Here is a 15,322-nt window from a genome sequence, read left to right on the forward strand (position 1 = left end):
CTGCCCATTTAATTACTATGTCACCATTTTGGTTGGTGTCACGGTATTTCTAGTACACATGGTGGCTGTTGAAGTCTCCCAAGTAGACAGCAGGATGAGGTAACTGTGGTATGATGTGTTGTGGCCAAATTGTAGCTGGAGGCTTATAGATATTGCTGATTGTAATTTGGCCAACCTGTATAGTGATCACATGAATGTTATTGTCAGTAGTTGCTTTACAAAACAAGCCATCTTCAATGTTGCTACAGGCATTTGTTGCTGTGCTGCATGTTTTGTGGTAGGTTGAACCAATTAGTTCAAAACCAGGAATCGCACCTCTTGTCTGAAGCTGGTGTTCATTCTCGGTATGAGTCTCTTGAATTATGTCAATTTCATTATTCTTTAGAATTCTATGTAAGTATTGGCATTTTGCTTGGCTAATGCCTTCAATATTAATTTGACATATCTTAATTTGAGGACCAAGGTCTTTGGTACTAAGGCCCTTATAAGGGCCTTTGTAATGATGAGACATATGTAGTTTAATTGAAAAGTTTAGTTGAAAAGATTGAAAAGATTTATCTTGTCCAGGAGATTCTAGAAATTATTTGGATGCCAAAAGTTGCTAGTTCATTTAGTTCACGAATAGATGTTCGCCTCCTCATGGTGCAACCTGGATAACTAGCTTTACACCCCTAAATACAAAATAAAATTAATATAACTAGTCAAACTCGGGAGTAATTTTGACTCATTTTGTTTTTAAAATCTTTATCAGGTATTAGTGAACTAATGAGAATTTAGCTTACTGAAACAGCTTTCTTTTAATAGTTCCATTCTTGTAAACCATATTTCTACACCTTTGATCTTAAGATTCACTAGCTTTTCTCAATTATTCTCAAAAGTTTTAATTTTGTGAAGGAAAACGTTAAATTTTGAAAACATTACTAAAAATTCAGAGGAAAAAACTATAGCTAGTACAGAACTTTTAATCTATTGTAATCAAGAGACTCAATTTCTCAGGTATTCAACATCAATAATAATAAGCATCTGAATGAATCATTTTTGTTTTGATTTAGATAAGATATAAAAATATACAGTATATATACAAAGATTAATTTTCGTCCTGTTAGAACTTTTGTATGCAGTATTATTTGCATTAATTATTTTACAGTTTTTTCAGTAATTACTACCAATTGTTGGTGGATAGTCACGTGGTAAGTTATGATTATGTTGAAAAATGAATATGCTTGATTTTAAAATAAATTTTACTACTAGTAAAAATCACATCATTTAAAATGTTCTATATTTGTGTATAAATTATATAAATATATATAGTTATGTTAGAATAATATTCTGTACCAAACTAATTTTTATAAAAAGGAACTTAATTATCAACCAATCCCTACCTGTCTTAATTTATCAAACACATTGCATAAGTGAGGCTTTTCAAATGAGGCTTTTTTTCATTGAATTTGTGCAATTGAATCCTAATAATTCTTATTTTTATCAAAGCTATATCTAGTGTTGCTATATAGTATAACAGATGCATTTTATTCTGATAAAAAATACATCTAAAAATTTGATGTGGACATGCAGTTTATATTAGATTTGACCTAACATAAGTTTGAAAAACTATTTACTAAAATAATAATAATTATTATATGTAGTAATATTTAATAAAGTTACTTAATTTGAATAAGATCATCTAACTTAGTACTTTGAGATTTTCAGGAATTTGAATGGAGAATAAAAATTTCAAAATAAAATTTTATTTTATTATGTTACATGCTAAGTGAACAATCTTTATTTAGAACAAATAATTCATATTAATAAAGGTGGTTTTTTTCCCTCTACTTTAATCTACTTAAAATTTGTAAAAATTTTCTTTAAATTTGAGAATATACGAGCAAGTACTGAATATTGCATACAAAATAATTTATATCAAAATGTTACGTAAATTTATCATTAAATTTCAGATTTCTTTTTTCAGAATACGTCAAGAAGTATGCAACCGAAGAAGCTCTTAGAGAACAAGAGCAAGAACAATCCAGTAGTGAGAGTTCAATGAGTGATTTTTCAGATGATGAAACACAAGATATGGAACTATAACATAACAGAATGGGGAATTGGGATTGAAGGGAGGGGGGTGGGATATAGGGAGGGTAATTATGGGGAGGGGTGGGTGGGGAAATGTGTTCATAAAAAAACCATCATGTGTAAATGACCATGTTGAAGATGGTTTAGAGGCATTTGTTACCATGAAGCTATTGATTTCAAAATCTTTTTGTTGTTGATACATTTTATCAAAATTTTAAACTAGATCTCTTACTTCATTCTGTTGTATTGTTTTAGATTTCAAGTATAGTCTGTAAAATTAATACTTATTTAAAATAAAATTTTTGAAATAGTTCTGGAAAATGTCAATTTTAAATATTACTGTTATTGATACAGATTAAAATATTTCCACAGAAACATTCCTGAATTATAGCTTGCATTTAACTTTATGAATATTATTTATTAAATATTTCATTCAGATAAATTTGTGTATCAAATGGCCTCATCCATCTTCATCTTCTGTTACTGTGGATGTTAAATCTAAATGATGTATTAATGGTAACTTCTAAAAACAGATCTGTTAATGTTCTGTATAGTAGTTCATGGATAGTTTCTTCATAATCAGTCAGTGTTACAAAAACTTTAGTGTTTTTTGCAAGATTTCATTGTGTAGGCAATATTGCCAGCAGATTTTCTTTTAGCATGCATGTGTGTGTGAAAATGTGTGAATGTCTGTGTTTAAAATGTAAAGAAAGAAACACTCACAATGAAATTCTTAGCCTTGTTGGTTATCTTGGATGTCCCACATTGTATTGCGGACATACTTGTATGTTATAGTTTGAATTGTAGGGTTGGGATTACGTAGATTTTGGTGTTGGATGTTATATTAGTAAAAAATTTAAGTGATTGATTCAGAGTTATTGTGAGATCAATGTTTATGTTGGTATGAATGAATTTTTTAAATTAGATTTCAATTGTTATTATCAATTAATCAGTAACAATAGCAAATGCTTAACTTTGTGCTGTGAATTGTTAAACGACAAAATTCTATAAGCTTGAATACACTGGACTGTTGATTTGTTAGAATATATTATCATTCTTTGTAAATAGATTTCCTCTTACAAAATTTGAAAGAAAATGCCATAATGTATGTATGTGTATGCTTCTTTGTCCAGAACCATATCACATTCAATATATATATATGCTCATATTTAATATAGTTTCATATTTTTTGTCTTTAGCATAACCAGAGAATTTTAAATGCTTATTATGTATGAAATACAAGAACTTTCAGTTTGGCTAATTATCATTATATTACATAAGTTTGAATGTTTGAATTTCATGATTGTCAGTCATACATTCATTACCATTAAATTTTTGATATTTTTGGTCAGACATAATCAGATAACAAATTCAACCATGATTCATCTTATTGTTCTTGCCTGTATCTATAAAGATCTAATAAACACATAACAAATGGCTATTGCCTAGATTTTTATAGATCATATCAAAATATTTGATGTGAAAAATAATTTTTTTAATAAAAAAATAACCTTTTTTTTTCTTTATAAACTAATATCCCATTTTGGATTTATTTAAAAACTGCTAATGAAAAATGTGAAATTTTGCCATTTATATATTTTTTATTACTAACAATTTCTTTTGCTTTCTATGTATGATGTGAAAATTCAACAATTGTGTATATAATCAATTTGAAACTTAATTCTAAAATATTAATAAATTATATTCCCAAATATATGCTATAAATTCCAAATGGGATATAATGTACATTTTTATGAATTATGAAAAATAAGTTTTTGAATGTACAGTAACCATTTAATATATTTTTTTAGTATTCTATAAAATTGAGTCTTAAACTATTTGTTGGTATTAACTGGAACTCGATCACCGCTGCCCTTCAATACTAATTGAAGGCATTTTATCTATTAATGCCAAATTAACATCAGAGATTTTAATAGTCTAGCTTTGGAAATTACTTAAGACAGGAAGCGCATTTATCAAGTTAATAACACGATCGACACGAATTTGTCAGCTCGTTTTCAGAATTAATTTTTTTTTAAATTATGTAAACACCGGATAAAAAATATATTTACTGGAATAGCCTGAAGATGCCATGTTTTAACATCAAACAAAATTTACATATAAACGTATAAATCAAAAATCAATGCAAATACAAATGTAATGGAGTGTGAAAATATCGATTCGCGTAACGTATTAACATAGAGAACATCATTACTAAAATTAAAAATCGTGTTATGAATTGGGAAATCAACTGTAACTATCATGATACAGTATACGCTAATTAAACGAATTGTTTACTGGGAATTCGTCAAAAAATGGTGGTCCTTTCAAATCAATAATTGCCACCTAACTAAAGGCGTTTTTATAGTTTCTAGTCTAGCTTTAATAATTTGATATATTGTATTAATTATCCATTCCATTAATTATCGAAGCCTTTGAAAAATCGCCATCCATCGTGTTTTATAAAACCTTAATTGTGGTACAGCCATTTTATTTTCAATTTTTAAATTACAGAAACACGGGAAAAGTGTGCGCGTTATCGTTATTAGGTGGGATCAAAAAATACGGCCTGCGTCACACGTTAATCCGACCCATATCGCTTATAAATGATTGATAAGCCTACTGCAGGGATGAGCAACCGGCGGCCCGCGTCGCATAAAATATGAATAAATATATCAATTTCCCAACTTAAGGAAGTATGCAGCAAAAATTCAAACATTATTTTATACAACTTATGTATGGGAATAGTTTTTCCGCCATGATTTTAATAAAAATTAAAACAAGAAACCGGGTAGCACACACATCGAGACTAATTTAAAACTAGCAGTGACGAATATGTAACCAAATATTTCTGATATATTACGTTTACATCAGTTCCAGCAGCTACATTAAGTACACACATGCTAATTTATAATTACATATGAATAAATAAATGTGATTTATCGGCATTTTTCCCCCCTCTTTTCTCTTGTATGCGGCTCGCGTCAGTTCAAGTTTTAAAATGCGGCCCTTACATAGAAAAAGGTTGCCCATCCCTGGCCTACTGTATGGAATATAAAAAAATACTTGTACGGAAAATATCTAATCGAAAAATTTGGACACAGCATCAAACAGTATATTAACTATTAATTGCCAGGATAGGATTCGAGTCTGAATTATTTCAAAGAGAAATTTTTAAAAGCATGAATGCATTTAATTTGATTTAAATTTACTACAGTTCATATCTCGTTGCATAAAATTGTTTTTGTACTATAACAATACTAAATCAATGAAAGGTAACAGGTAGACTTAAAATTGGTAACATAGGGAACAAACCGAAAGATCATTCAGATAAATGAGTTGGAGGATTGTATTCGGGTATTTTCAGTATTCAAATACTTAGCACAAGTCGGAAACACGTTAGAGGACTTTTTAGGGTAGAATTTCGCATTCGAACATTCCCATCTTCGGTTTCAATCACTTTGGATTAAACCTACTAAGTTTTTCTTGCGTGTGTAATAATTGATTTTACTATAAAATGTGAGACATTAAATTAAACTATGCGAGATAAATGTACAAATAAATATACATATGTTACCGGCAAAACCCGATTTTACGCCAAACTAGTTTTGCCTAGGTCAAACTAGTTTGGCGTAAACGTGTCAGGCCAAACTAGTTTAGAATTATTAAAGTATATTAATAGTTAAAATAAAATTAAAAGGCAATCAATTAGATGAACAATATTTATTTAAACATAGTCTACTTAATTATAAAAAACGGGGTTAATATTACCTTAGATATCGAAGGTGGCGGCTCGTCTCTGATTCCAGGAATGAGAAGACGGAACAGTGGGGACGCACGTTCTAAACTAACCTATTCTAATAAATTGCCATAATTATTAGCAACCAAATTATTAGAATAGGTTAGGTTAGAATGTGCGTCCCCACTGTTCCCTGTCTTCTGATCGCTGGAATCGGAGACGAGCCGCCATCTTCGATACCTAGGGTAATATTAACCAAAAACGGTATTGATTAGAAGTGACACACACTTGTACAAAACTATAAAATAAAAATAAGCTAATCAGTACTTATCAGTCTGTATATTTTTTTTTTTTTTTTTTTTATTAAGCCATGCACTTTTAAAGGTACAGTAGAGAACCGAAAATCGGAATCAATTGGGGACTCGGGTTGTTCAGATTAGTGATTTCTTCCGATTACCGATTATGTACGAATAAATATATTAACCTGTCCGATGTTCAAATTTTTCTCCGTTGCGTGTCGCTTCGTGTTGAATTTTCGTCGATTTTAAGCCTAACGAAAATTTTTATAATAATAATCGAGGCTATCGTATCGTTAAAAATTATTTCTGCATTTTGTACAAACAAAATAAATATATTGAAGAATATAAAAGCATGAAAATTATATTTTAGAAGTAAATCTAGTATCAAAAACGTTCGATTCAGCACGACAGTCCGACTGAAAATCGTTCCGATTACCGGCGATTCCGATAACCGGGGTTCCGATTAACGAGTCTCTACTGTAATTAACTTTCGAAAATATTTTCAAAAATTCAAACGAAATAATAACAACTTTTAAAATCAAACTAAAATTAAAAGTGAACTTATTTGTGTTTTATGATGAACTTAAATTAAACATTAATATATTTAGCCATTAATATATTTGAATAATAATTCGAAACTAGTTTGGCCTAGGCAAAACTAGTTTGGCGTAAAATCGGGTTTTGCCGGTAACATATATATTGAAATATGCCAAAATGAAAAAAAAATAATAATAATCAGTACAGTGGGATTCCTGTTTACACAGGTTTTACTGTACTATTACTACAGAATACAATAGATCGTTTAAGAATTTAAGGCGCTGTCCGGAAGAAAGGCAATATATTTGAACAATTAAGACAGTTGTACAACTTCTAGAAAGTCTCCTTAAAAGTTTTGAAAGAGGGATACATATAAATAATTATTGGCTTTTTTGCTTTTAAAATAGTCATTACGTGTGGATTTTTATTATTATTATTTTTGTGTGTGTGTGTGTGTGTTTTTGTATCCTGACTTTGGAGTCGCTAGCGGACTTTGGGTGGGAGATGATAGACTTGTAGACTCGGGGAGCTCGAAACGTTGAGAAATGCAAAACAATTTGGAGGTAATATCTGTATGTATGAGTGTTTGTGGTGGGGGTACGATTTTGTTCACCTTGTGTGGCGCATAACTCGTGCTTTTGTGGAAAATTTCTGAAATTTTGCAAGGAGGCTTGTTTATTAGGGAGATTGACTCTGTTAAATTTTGGTGATTAAAGGTCGCGAGGGTGAAGAGATAAAGGAGGTCGTGTGTATCTTCAGTAGTCTGACTTAATGATTTTACTCTTTATTAGCACTTACAATTTTTTTTTTTTTTATAAAACGCCATCTCTACCCTCAAAATTAATAATTTTGCCATTTTATAATAGTTATATTAGAGAGGTTGCGGCCGAAGTTCAAACTTTAAACTTGTACGGCAAGCGGAAGTACACGTTTGGTGTTTGAACTCCAAGTAAACACGTTGCGCCACACGTTCACGTCGCGCACTGACTCATGGGATATTGTTGAAAAATGGCGGAATACGTTTAACAACGACGAATGTTACCAGCGAAGGTAAATAAACAAATTAAACTATTTTAAATAAAGTATTTATAGGATGTTTAATAACACTAAATAATTATTTTTAATTAGCGTCGTGTCTCCTATCTTACGATCGGACGATAGGACTACCTCATACTTTTGTTGAGGGAAGTAGTGGCTTATGTAAATCCGAAAGCAGCTCGGAAAATTATTTTTAGAAAATTTGCAAATGTATTACGCTATTGATGCTGTGAAAAAGGAAACCTACTCCTACAGAATTATGATAAGCTATTACGAACAGAAATATATGTAAATTCTATAGGCACTTCACATCACTTTTTTTTGTAACTCTTTCCGCCCTGTGGGCACTAAGAGGGCCTTTTTTAGAAGGCCCATTATGGGTTCGGCCAGGCCCACAATGGGGCGGCCGGGTGGTGAGGGACGGGGACCGACATATCCGAACGGACCACCCCCCGAAAAATTCCTGGGGATTATTCGACCCGTTCGGATTCGATCCCGGGTCCCCCAGAGCGGTAGGCTGCCACCTTGACCGCTCGGCCATCCCGCCTCACTTCACATCACTTGCAAAAGAATTGAATAATTAAATAATTTCGGGATTAAAATCGTCTGTTTTTTTACCATATTATTCATAAATGATTAAATAATCAATCTTCTGCTCAGACTCAGCTTCTTAATGAATACAGTAGAAACATACAATACACCTTATCGCTGAGAACAAACAATTTATTACCTAAAACTAATGTGTTCGGCCCAATTTAATCGTTTTCGGCCCAATAATGATTAAATAATCATTATTTTAAAAAATACGTCATAATTTTATCCCCAAACACAAAACATTAAGAAGTTTAGGCCGAACTTTTACTCGCCATGCTAGATGTAGCGAACGCCATTATCAACCTTCTAGAATTGCCAGATGGCGGCGCTCGACGTTCACGTTTTGGGCTGTAAACGTCGGCCACAACCTCTATTTTAAAAACTTTTTTATTTATAACAGATGGCTCGCTAAATGTTGCCGGGAAAATTAAGCAACTCGTTGCTGGATTTTTTACAAAATAAATTGATCAAGGCTACTTTAACATTTAAAAAGTTGATTTTATAAAGCTTAAATAAAAATTTCAAGAAAAGTTTCGAATATTCTTTAATTTGGTTTATTTTAAAAATATTCGATTTTTAAATTATTATTATTATTATTTTTTTTTTTTTTTTGAAACCAATTCTCGAAAACTGGAATCGATAAACGGTAGAATTTTTAATGTATTTAAATTATTAACTCTTTAAAAATATACTAATTATAATATTTTTTGTGAAGTAATTGTTACATTACAATCATTGCAGAAGTTGTATTTATTAAATAATAGGTAATTTGAATAAATTTATTATTTGAAAATGTGGAAAATGAATTGAGAAAAGAATTTATGAATATGGAAAGACAAATGGCCATCGAAAACATAAAAAAATGGTATTTTGAACAGAGTAAACGCCATTCTATTTTGTCATATCTTCGAAGATACAATGCATCTGAAATATTACAGAAGTGGTACAGCGTCAATTGGAAACGAAAATTCATCTTTCATTATTTACAAAGTCAAATAATAGCTTCGGTCAATAGCTTGTTTGAAGATAATCGAGTTCTCGAGTATTCAATTATTAATCGTTACAATCAGAATTGCGAATGCGACGAATTAACTTCCAGAGACGAAGACATTGGTAAGGAATTAAGAGCCGATAATTTCGAAGAAGAATTGCAAAAAGACGAGGATGCTAATATTCAAAAGGTAAAATATGACGATTCGCTTTATCCAAGAGAAATATTTAAGGAGAAACTATGCAAGAAAGTAAGTCTGGAACAAGCAATCTTATCTTATTTAGATAGAAATAAAAATTCAGAAATTCTTCAATATTGGTGTGGGCATTCGGAAAAAAGAAATTATGTTATTCGACAACTAATTCAATATCTTGCTATTATAACAATAAGCGAATGGTACAGAGATAACAAAAACGGTATACCTGAAAGAAAGAGGAAAATACTGATAAAGGGTGCATTCTTAGCGTTTCTAAAAAGAAATCGGGCTCCCAAAATACTGCAGGCTTGGTGTAAGGACAATGAATGGAAACGAAAATATGTTATAGAGCAATTAAAGACATGTTTAGCTACAATGATTATAGAAAATTGGTATGTGAAAAGGAATGCTTTTTCTAGATTAAATGGAAAAGATCTTTATTCCCAGAAAACCGAAGATGAATCTTCACCTAAAGAAGATTTATTACAGGATAAACTGTCGGTGAACACGGAAGATAAATTATCACAGAGCGAATCGACAATAATACCAAATATCAAATCGTTATCAGAAGGTAAAAGATACTGCAAGCCCAAGAAGAAGAGAAAAAGGTGTTGCAATGTGGTGTAAATAATCTAAGTTTAATTTATTCTGTAAATTAAAAACTGTAAATTGATTATTGATTGTAGAAAAAATTATTTTTAATAAAAGAATTACGGTATTTATTCGCATATAAGACGATCTCTCATATAGGACAAGGTGTGACTTTAAAGATCAAAATAAAGAAAATTAGATTTATTAATTTAAATAAAGCCTCTCAAACACATCTGAAGTGCAATATATACAATACATGTATCATATCATAACAAATACAATATATCATACATATAAGTACAATATTTAACTTTTCGACCTGGACAGTATAAATAGAAAAATATTTTAAAATTTTTACAAAAATGCTCTTAATCTAGATCTAGACTTTCAGTGGGTACACTACACCCAATTAAATTAGCTTCAGCTTTCTATTTCTTTTTGCAAATCGGCTCAACACTTTTTCGGCTCTAATTTTCTGGGGAGGGGCACCAGGTTAACTGGGGGCGGTCCCATCCATGCTCCTTCTTGGCTACACCCATGCTTCTACTAGACTACCTGTGGTGTTCGTTTACCTCCGTTACTGGTGTTTCCGTTCATCTTTTGTGCGCTGTCTCTTCAGATTTTGAACTTTTAACTCGACGTTGCTACGGGGCCCCTCCAGCATAGGACCAGACCGAAACCGAAAACAAGACTCCCGAAGACAACCTAAAGATCTGAACTTAATTAAGGACCATTGCTAAATTAATGTAAGCATTTTCGACAAAAATAAACGGTTTCTATGTGAAATGCTTGTTTTTTCTGCCTTCTCAAAGCCGCCACCCACATACGTATAGCCCTTAGCCATCCCGACGGTTGGGAATAAACCCCACCCTCATTTCGGCGAACTTACACTTTTAATTTTTACTCTTTCCGTCCTATGAACACTAAGAGGACCTTTAATCAAACTTATTATGGGTTCGACCCAGTAGCGTAGCGTAGTGGGGGCGGCAGGGGCGGCACTTTAAGGGGGCGGCAAAATTTCACAATAAATAATAACACCTAAATAAGGGGGCGACAAAATTTTCCTTTCCCCGGGCGGCTGACACCCACGCTACGCCACTGGTTCGACCCATAATAAGGGTGAGGAACGGAGGCCGACGCATCAGGAACGGCGGGATGTTTGAGGCAGCAAAGTTACCAGCCTACTACTCTGGACGATCCGGGATCGAATTCAGGCAGTCGATAAATCCCAGGAATTATCGGGGGTGGTCTTTTGTCTCGGATATGTCAGGCCACGTCTCTTACCACCCAAGCGCCACATTGTGCTCCTGGTTGAATCTATGATTGGCATAGAATAAAAAGGCCCTCTTTAGTGCCCACAGGAGATAAAGAATTCTATAACATTATTATTATACCCACAAATATCTGTTGTAAATCTGATTTATTTATAGTTTTAATGATTTATCTATGATTATTATTTATGAGACATGTCGCCTGAAAATTGTCGCGTTCTTGCCAAGAGAGTCCGAGTTGACGGCCGGACGGCTGAGCAGTCAAGGTGGCAGCCTACCTCTCTGGGGGGCCCGGGATCAAATCCGGACGGGTCGAATAATCCCCAGGAATTTTTCGGGGATGGTCCGTCTGGATACGTTGGGTCCCATCCCTCATCACCCGGCCGCCCCATTGTGGGCCTGGCCGAACCCATAATGGGCTTTGCTTAAAGCGGCTCTCTTAGTGCCACAGGGCGGAAAAAGTTAAAAGAAAGAATCCGAGTTAGATTCTCGTTTGAGACCTTTTAGAATTTCTATCTGTTTTAGATCTTTTATTAATAATCAGAATTTAGGGAGATTAATAACAGATCAATATTTTTAAAAATACAAATATTTACAACGAAAAGCAAATATCAAATTTTTATCAAGCGATAATTAAAAAAATAAAACACAAATTAATTGTAAAATATTTAATATCATCAAATAAATTAGCTTTAAAATAAATATAATAAATATTTATTATAATAACAATTTAAAAACGTATATTAATCTAGAAATTTACTTCCAAAAGAAAAAATTTCGAAAAATAATGTTAGGTTAACCGAACGATTAGTGCTAATGTGGAAAAGCTGCTCACAAGATCTCACGACTACGAAAAATTATAATGTACTGTACTGTACGTTAGGGTTACCAAATAACCTGATGCGAAAGGAAGACAATTCCTGTAGGAAAAAGTCAAAAAGGAGCACGCATAGGAGGACAATTTTGTAAAAAAAAGCGCTTTTTATTGAACCTTTACGAATACCAACATCTTTTCAAAAGTATTTTTGAAACAGAAACTTATTTGTTCACATTTTAATTAAGGTTGCTGTATGAAATCATATTTTTCTGGTGTTCGGAGTCTGTTAAGCAGTTATTTGTTTCTTCAGATTTCATCGTAAAATTCTAAACAATTACGATTGTTGAAGTTGAATTTCACCATAACCAGACTTTTTCCTGTTTCAATTGCCATTCTGTTTCGTTCATCCGTCCATTGAGATAAATACTCTTTCGGTGGTGGCATTGTGCGCGGGGAATAAAAACATAAATGCAAGGGTAAGGGTTCCTGATCTTTTTCGTATATTGTCCCCTTTTAAAAAGTATTTTTTCTGTCCACCCATTCAATGTTATGTACTTTATATATTATACAATATTATATATAATAAAACCTCTTATATAATTTTTAAAAAACATTTATTTAAGAGCAGGAAAATTGTGTAAAATTTTAAATATTTGCAAAGTTTTAGCCATTCCCGCAAACTTTCATCGACCCCTACCGACCCCGACAAGAAACCCGGAGTTAATATAATAAAATTAAAATATTTAACAAAATATTTCAATTTTACAATTAATAAATCACAAAAAGGGCAATTGTAAATTACTTATCAGCAGTTTATAATAAATTTAAATTTGATTTTGTACTCGACTTTTTCAACAAAACACCAATACACTGGGTTTTCAACGTCAATCGGCATAAAGCTGAATGGATAAAATGGCGCCGAATGGATAAAATAGAACAAGCAGCTCTTCGCCTGCCGTTCGTCATTACCAGACGAACGACAACCCAGAACTCACCACGTGGAGGTGGCTGCTTCAGAGTTCCACCAAGAGTTGGAAAGAATCCAACTTCACAAGTGATCAACATCACTTGTCGAGCCGAGTTCTTCCTAACTCGCACGATGAAAATATTCATAATTACCTCTGAATTCAGCTATTCGAAACTCACCATATTATTACCATCTAAACTAAGAAATGCAATATTACAACAACTAGTTATAAAGAAAGACGGAAATTTATAAATACACCTGGTCGTAATAAAATGCACGTTAGGGTCACAAAATTTAGTTCAATCTCATACCGAACCTCATTAACCAAAAACAATAAAACAAAAATACTCGCCCTGCGCGCGATTTAATAAACCGGGACACAGAAAGCCTCACCGTCTTTTGCCTTCGACCCGTTCTTGTATCTTCGTTCTTCGCCCTAGGAAGGCCTGTTCGCCCTACGCGGGTCTCTTCGCCCTACGCGGGCCTCTTCGCCTTACGCGGGCTTTATTAGAATAGGTGCTGTCTTCGTCTTCATCCGAGCGATCCTTAAGGATGCAGAACACAAAGAGTTAGTTTGAGTAAAGAGTAAAGAGTAACTCGAATAAAAAGGCCGACGGGAAATTTCATCTCTTTACTCGAGCGAGCCTGAGAGAAAGGCGACACAGAGAACCCTTTCTGCCTCCCGTACGTTACTGAAGTTTACTTAATCACAATTTTTTTCTCAAATCTCAAAGTAACGCGGAACTTTCGAACAAATTTACCCTTAACAATAGCCACCTACAATAGAAAAAGCCAACAATGCATTCTAACAATTCGTTACGTATTGTTAGAATGTATTGTTTAGAACGCGTGAGGTATTATGATGCCGTCATATTTTTACGTCACGCGTTACGTAAAAACATTAATCGGTTTGAAATATTTCAGAAAGGATTATTTTATTATAATAATGTTCATTAGAAACCGGATTACTTTATGATTTTTAAGTTAAAATAATGCTTTCTGTTTTCTAATAAATAAAATTATAGAAATGTCGAATCATTCGTTTATTCTAAAGTAATGTTATCTGTATTTTTGAAAATCCAAAGTGGAATTTGTAATGATTGTGGCCCTTTGCACGCCAGGTAATGCTATCAGAATGTCTTAAAGTAATTCACAAATTTCAGAAATGTTCGACAAAAGGTGCTTAAGCTTCAAAGCGGGTGAACAAAATTTCTGAAATTTTGCAGGGTGGTTTGATTATTAAAGTAATCGATGATATTAAATTTTGGCGGTTAAAGGTCGAGGGGGTGGAAAGATAATGGGGGTCGTGTGAATCTCCGGTAGGGTCAGAGTTAGTGACGATTTTACTCGTTATTAGCATTTACAATTTATTTTTATAAAACTCGTCTGTACCCCAAAATGAACCTTTCTGCCATGTTATAATAGTTAAAAATATAAGAAACATTTTAATAAAATATGATAACAGATAGCGCCACCAAGCTTTTTAATGTAGTCGAGAAATTGAGCAACTCGTTGCTAATTTATTTCTCAATGAAAAAAGTTAATGAAATTAAAAGTATTAAAATTCCAACAACAAAGGAAATCCTTAATACAATTCTAATTTTATTTCGCTTAATCACAAATAAAATATCAAATGCAGGTAAATGCACACATTGTCTCGCAAAAATTACTGGCATTTTAAACTTTAAGGGAAAAATCTTGTACAATCGACATAATTTGTTCACTTAAAGCTGGACAATTGGGAACCTTTTTTCCTATTATTAACAGTGGAATTCACTCTTCGTCGACTACACTTACGAGTTTCTCCGAATTCTGATTTCCAATTAGTCATCTATTTTCAATTGGGAATGAATTAAAACTTATATCGGGCTCCCGTGTAATTTTGGAATTCAATTCAAAAGCTTGGCTTTTCTTATTGCTATTCATCTTTACTCCTGACAATACATAAGAATGATTCAAACGACCCAGATAAAATACTTTTGTTTTTAAACACCAGAAGGTGAGAATCCGGTAAAAAATGCGAATACAGAATTTCGCAAAAACGAAAAGAATCCTTCGGTTTCGCGTACAGAACGACCAAGGTTTTTGAAGCAGTGAAAAATGAATAAAAACCTTTTCTTATATGCGAATAAATGCGGCATTTAGTTAAAATTCGTAAATCTATATAGATTATTGGGAACGGGAGGATAACGGGTTCCTGGTAGACGAG

General features: G+C 32.7%; 2 protein-coding genes across 2 annotated transcripts in view; both read left to right on the plus strand.

Annotated features, from left to right (window-relative positions):
* Positions 1 to 3,512, plus strand: part of LOC136986094 (ubiquitin-conjugating enzyme E2 H) — a 55,635-nt gene extending 52,123 nt beyond the window's left edge. Inside the window, exon 7 of the mRNA XM_067283560.1 lies at positions 1,967 to 3,512. Within this exon, the coding sequence (XP_067139661.1) occupies positions 1,967 to 2,085 (119 nt within the window). The 3' untranslated portion in view covers positions 2,086 to 3,512. The remainder of the gene's footprint in view (positions 1 to 1,966) is intronic.
* A 5,373-nt stretch (positions 3,513 to 8,885) lies between these two features.
* On the plus strand, positions 8,886 to 10,113 carry LOC136986075 (uncharacterized). The gene is made up of 3 exons (XM_067283532.1): positions 8,886 to 8,926; positions 9,045 to 9,461; positions 9,957 to 10,113. Exons 2-3 carry the CDS (start codon positions 9,102 to 9,104, stop codon positions 10,092 to 10,094), a joined length of 498 nt encoding a protein of 165 aa, XP_067139633.1. The 5' UTR covers positions 8,886 to 8,926; positions 9,045 to 9,101; the 3' UTR covers positions 10,095 to 10,113.
* The last annotated feature ends 5,209 nt before the right edge of the window (positions 10,114 to 15,322 follow it).

This window comes from Centruroides vittatus, unplaced genomic scaffold (assembly GCF_030686945.1).
Source record: "Centruroides vittatus isolate TY-2023 unplaced genomic scaffold, ASM3068694v2 contig_990, whole genome shotgun sequence".
Lineage (NCBI taxonomy): Eukaryota > Metazoa > Arthropoda > Arachnida > Scorpiones > Buthidae > Centruroides > Centruroides vittatus.